Source organism: Schistocerca piceifrons, chromosome 2 (genome assembly GCF_021461385.2).
Source record: "Schistocerca piceifrons isolate TAMUIC-IGC-003096 chromosome 2, iqSchPice1.1, whole genome shotgun sequence".
NCBI classification, from domain to species: Eukaryota; Metazoa; Arthropoda; class Insecta; order Orthoptera; family Acrididae; genus Schistocerca; species Schistocerca piceifrons.
In genome coordinates this window covers 894,530,470-894,536,469 of record NC_060139.1, presented here as the reverse complement: position 1 = coordinate 894,536,469, position 6,000 = coordinate 894,530,470, and the positions used below count along the sequence as shown (strand labels likewise).

Below are 6,000 nucleotides of genomic sequence, written 5' to 3'. Positions count from 1 at the left end.
TTACAAGATAAAAATAAGCGCTTTGTAAAATAAAAGAAATCGTCAGCTCCATAATAGGTGATTATTCTGATATAAAGCCGAAAATGTCTGCCATAAAAGTTGTTCCGAAGGACCCGTGACACTCTTGTTATATTTAGGAAAAAGGAGTCAAGCATCAAAAACTAGTTTCACCACGAACGATGTATTTCAGACATTTTACCAGGTTAAAATATGGGCTATGTGCGACAACTGAAGTTATGTGTAAGTATACCTGCATCTACCTGTTGTAATAGTGATAGATACTTACTTTTATCAATGAACTCGTGTTGTGCAAAGTTTTCGAGGTTTACATAAAAAACTAAGTTTAAATCATAGTGAACGCTTTTTCAAATTAATCATAATAGTTTTATTGATGGAAGGCAGGTTCATACAGACTCCCTCGCCTAGCAGTCGCCATTGTCGATATCTCTAAACTTCTCGATATCTGCCTCACCACTGCTGGCAATCGACTTTAGAAGCTGCAGCTCTTCTTTGGGCATCGACGGCTGACGAGACAGCACATCGACGGCGAACACTCGTCGAAATTCGTCCTCGCGGGCGTCGTAATACACGAGGCACGTCTGTGTCACTGCGAAGCTGGTGTAGTCAGTAGAGAGTATCTGGTGCTGTAGTGTTGCTGAAACACAAATATATGCTGTGTGTTATAGATAGTAAAGTTGGAGGCTAAGGATAGCCGCTTGGCACTCATATTAGCTAGGTTACAACCTGTAAATCCACTTCCGTAGCAGCTACAGTCACAAGCCAACACACGAAGAACGATAAGGGAAAACTGTCCTGATACGATTTTTTGTGGAGTGCACACGACCCGATTTTGTTTTCGTTTCATCTTTGTATGGGATATTTAAGTTCAACGACAGGTGAATGTGAAGACCAAATGTATCACTGAAATGGAAGAGAAAGTCTCTTCCAATATGGTTAAATAAAGTAGTTTAACTACCGTGTGGATTAAGACATACGAGGTTCCTCAGGGCTGGTGTCTACGCCAAGGAACAAAGAGACTTACTACGTTAGTGCACGACTTTAAGAACTGGAATTATTCTACAGTGGTGTGAACATTTCTTGTGCATCAATCTGTAAATTGTACCAAGAGATCAGCTGGTTTTTAGTATGGCTGTCAACATGCTGGGTCGTTTGTTTTCGTTGTTTCTGCTGCTAAATAACGTTTGGTTGTTCTCACAGTACAAATTTTAATATCCAACACTGATCCATGCATCACTAAGACACGATTTACCACAGTTAAGTATTTCCCTTCAATCAGAAAAACACCTCTGTGCAGGTGTCTTTTGAACTATCCAAACTCTTCTCCATATACAGTATTTTTATAATAATTTGTATGTTTGTCCTTAATTTTTGTATGTGAATCTGCTAATACATCTGCTCGGCATACTAGAGTTGATTTCATAGAAAGATAGACAATGTGTGACTCGGTGCATCGACGCTACATACTAAAGGAACAGCTTAATCTTATACTGGTGTTCTTGGGAAACCTTCTACAAAAGGCGAGTCATGGCCAGTGTAGACATGCTGATAGCTCATGCTCCCCAGTGGAGCGGTCTTTTCACGGAAGGCTGGAGATTAACAGGAAGGACGCGACGCCTGCTTTGTACGACTCAGGAGAGCAGCCCTGGCCGTATAAGGTAGCTGCCACTGGTCATCCACTAGGAAAAGAAAAACAACTTTAAACCAGAGATTATTTGGAAACATAATAGCTACGCTGCTTTCCTTCAGTTGCCCGAGACCACACAAGAGTGTAAACTTTATACAGACAGTCCACGGAGCGTCAGCCTAGCGTACAAGCAGAGCCCTTCAGGGAATGCGTCAAAATGAGAACGTTCGTCGCCCACGATGACCTGAAAGCCTACAAAATCTGTCCAAAATTAGAATATTGTTTGGGCTTTTGAGACGGTCCAGGAGAAAGTTGGCACCCTGGAATGAGGAATGAAGAGAGGAAAGAACCCTCCAGGAGGAAGTGTCTGTTGCCTGGCTCTGATATATCAGCAACTAATTATAAGATGACGAATGTTCAGCGTTTCGGAAGCACAAGCCGGGAGTGAATGAGGATTTTGTATATGGACCTTGCATGTGGACTTTGTGTCTAAGCTTCATCTTGGAACACTTCGTATTCGACATTTTGTGTACTCGTAGATATGATCTTACGCTTACTTCAGTTTATTTCGTGCTGTACTGATTCCCATTAGAGTCATTGCTGGATTTTATTCCAGTCTTACGATAATTTTCATGAGTATTTAACCGTCTTCCCGTTTCTGGACAACCTTCTTCTGTCTTTCAGCCTAATGCTGCTTTTGCAGTCTGATTTGAATTTTTACTTGCCTACCCGAGAGTCATTCTTATGGGCAGGTTCATTCCGATTGCTTTAGTACTGCTTGTGCAATTTCGCGCCATGCTTCTTCCACTCAGGTCGTCCTTGAGCTGTGACGAGACCCTGCCAAGTAGCAGCCGGCGGATATAAGGTCTTAAACTGCATTACTCGCAGAAAAGGACCGAATCTTTCAACTGTCGACGATTGTCATTCATCCGCCGTGCTCCAGATGCAACCAAGATGGCAGCCCATTATGCGCGCCACCGCATGTCAACGACCGCCGACTCCCAACCCCGCCGCAGACAGCTAATACAAGACGTGGGTTATTTAAAAACAACAAGCCAGCTCAGTCAGAGAGCCTCTAGCGTCCTACAAACCCAGTTACTATGTCGTGCTAGCCAAGCCCCCTGAGGTATAAGATATTTTACGACCTTTGTATTCAGGACATTGTTTTAATAAACTGATGTTTTAATTTACTAGTCGTGATCGCTACTTAGTTGTTCGGATATGTAAGCAAAATCCAGGGCCACAAAGTTTATTGCAGGGAAGAGGTAAGGTTTGCTTTGACGTCTTCATATCTCTTCATTTCTACTTGTGATTACTATTTTTGACGTTTGTTTGCTGTTGACTTAGAAATTATTGAATCAGTGACTGAACAGTTCACGGTAGCTCTTTCTTTGTCCAATTTGCCTATCCATAAGGAATCATATTCCCGTTATACTATTTACTCCTGCTATTGATATGAACCTATATTTATCTTCATCTACATCTACATTTATACTCCGCAAGCTACCCAATGGTGTGTGGCGGAGGGCACTTTACGTGCCACTGTCATTACCTCCCTTTCCTGTTCCAGACGCTTATGGTTCGCGGGAAGAACGACTGCCGGGAAGCCTCCGTGACTCGCTCGAATCTCTCTAATTTTACATTCGTGATCTCCTCGGGAGGTATAAGTAGGGGGAAACAATATATTCGATACCTCATCCAGAAACGCACCCACACGAAACCTGGACAGCAAGCTACACCGCTATGCAGAGCGCCTCTCTTGCAGAGTCTGCCACTTGAGTTTGTTAAATATCTCCCTGTGACGAAACGCGCCGCTCTTCTTTGGATCTTCTCTATCTCCTCTGTCAGCCCGACCTGGTACGGATCCCACACTGATGAACAATACTCAAGTATAGACCGAACGAGTGTTTTGTAAACCACCTCCTTTGTTGATGGACTCTCCCAATGAATCTCAACCTTGCACCCGCCTTACCAAAAATTAATTTTATAAGATCATTCCATTTCAAATCGTTCCGTATTCATACTCCCAGATATTTTACCGAAGTACCTGCTACCATTGTTTGTTCCGCTATCATATAATCATGCAATAAAGGATCCTTCTTTCTATGTACTCACAATACGTTACATTTGTCTATGTTAAAGGTCAGTTGCCACTCCCTGCACGAAGTGCCTATCCGCTGAAGATCTTCCTGTTTTCGCTGCAATTTTCTAATGCTGCAACTTCTCTGTATACTACAGCATCATCCGCGAAAAGCCGCATGCAACTTCCGACGCTATCTACTATCTAACCGGAAACACTTTCCATTTCACTTCATTGGTTCCAACTATCTCTAAACTGAGTTTTCGCATCTCCCTTTTTAGATTTTGTAGCTTGTCTAACACATTTCAGATTCGGACGTTAAACGGCCGAATTCATAGAATTTTATGCTTTTGTCGGTTTTTGCTCTTTTTTTTTTTTTTTTTTTTTGGCCATTCCCATTTGGCAGTCCCATTACAGAGATGGAATGAAGGACTCATCTGAAAACATCTGCCAATGGAAAGGTCATCGCGACCCTTTTTCAGATACAAGCCACGTGTCATTTGTATTAAAATAGTTTCTTTACTGCAGTGTTTGTCATTGGGTTCTTCTAGCATATGTCACTGATCATTGCTCATTTTTCAGCCTTTTTTTGCAGTTTCACATCTCAAGGCCTGAACGAATTCTGATTATGTAGGCGCTCCATTCTTCCTCACCTCTTGGCTCTCTTCTTTGTCGTTGTTGTTGGATAGAATGTGGGCGCATCTTTATACCAGGTCTTTGGCCACCATGGAGGATGTGGTGTCACCGCCAGACACCACACTTGCTAGGTGGTAGCCTTTAAATCGGCCGCGGTCCGTTAGTATACGTCGGACCCGCGTGTCGCCACTATCAGTGATTGCAGACCGAGCGCCGCCACACGGCAGGTCTAGAGACACTTCCTAGCACTCGCCCTAGTTGTACAGCCGACTTTGCTAGCGCTGGTTCACTGACAAATTACGCTCTCATTTGCCGAGACGATAGTTAGCATTGCTTTCAGCTACGTCATTTGCTACGACCTAGCAAGGCGCGATTATCAATTGCTATTTATCTTGTGATGCATGTACCGTCAGACCGATGTTCACCAATTATGGATTAAAGTTAAGTATTCCAGAAGCTACGTACTATTTTTGCTACTATAAAGACCTTGTCCTGTTCCAGACCTCACGCCATCCTGCGTGAGCTTAAACGCTTGCCCTTCGGCCTCCCGTCCTAGTGGATTGGCTGTCTTGCCAGTCCACAAAAGAGGATAAATTTTAAATTCAAAATTTAAGTATTTTGGATTAGAAACTGACGATACTATGATTAGTTCTCAAAGAAACTGTCCCAATGCCCTAGGTACAGTGTATATTGTATACCTGTATTGTTTGGAGGAATGTGAACGTGCCGCGCGTGGTAGCCAAGTGGTCTAAGGTGCCTTGTCATGGTTCGTGCGGCTACCCCCGTCGGAGGTTCGAGTCCTCCCTCGGGCATGGGTGTGTGTGTGTTGTTCATAGCGTAAGTTAGTTTAAGTTACATTAAGTAGTGTGTAAGCCTAGGGACCGATGACCTCTGGAGTTTGGTCCCATAAGACCTTACCACAAATTTCCAAATTTCCAATGTGGACGTGCTTGTGCCCTGCAGTGATGTGTTTCTATTATTATTTCATTAGAAGACCCAATTGCTCATGTGTATCGAGATACTTACGGTACCATTTGGTCTCGTTGAGCTTGAGAACGCACACTGACACCGCACTTCCCTTTCCAGGTGGATGGAAAGGTCCTGCTGGAACACACCGTAGCTCCACGACCTTCAGCTCAGTCTCCTTTTTTATTCTCACCGATACCTCCGCTTCAGGATTTTCTCCGGTCCCGGAAGGAATGTAGTTCAGCTGCAGACACATTTTACCTTCCGGTGCGAAGGGTACTTTTATATACTGAGAGACAACGTACCAGTCACCCTGGAACTACAATAAACACACAAACTAGAAATCGAAATGACAGAGCATGGCAGAAGGAGGTACTTGCTACTGGGAAAACTGGAAAGGTGTTAGGGAAAAGTCAAGGGGAATCCATAGGGGGTGAGAAAGGCTGAAGCATGTAGCATCGATGGCAGGAATTGGAAGACAGGCAGATATGCGCAGTAAGACACAACCAAAACAAATGAAAGCTATATCCGCCCACACGTTCACACTAGAAAAGGAAACAGACAAACGTAATTTGCACTTATGAGCCAAAACATTTTGAGCAACTTTCTTAATGAGTAGCGAGTTTATTTGCGCGGCCATCCTCCGCAGCAAGCACAGAAATATTTGTTGTTA

At 43.5% G+C, this 6,000-nt stretch overlaps 1 protein-coding gene across 1 annotated transcript in view; it reads right to left on the bottom strand.

Moving 5' to 3' along the window:
* Positions 1-359: 359 nt before the first annotated feature.
* The window catches only part of LOC124777432 (apolipoprotein D-like), a 32,991-nt gene continuing 27,350 nt past the window's right edge, over positions 360-6,000 (bottom strand). The window contains exons 2-3 of the mRNA XM_047252833.1: positions 5,388-5,646; positions 360-655 (exon numbers count right to left, since the gene is read on the bottom strand). Of these exons, the coding sequence (XP_047108789.1) occupies positions 423-655; positions 5,388-5,646 (492 nt within the window). The 3' untranslated portion in view covers positions 360-422. The remainder of the gene's footprint in view (positions 656-5,387; positions 5,647-6,000) is intronic.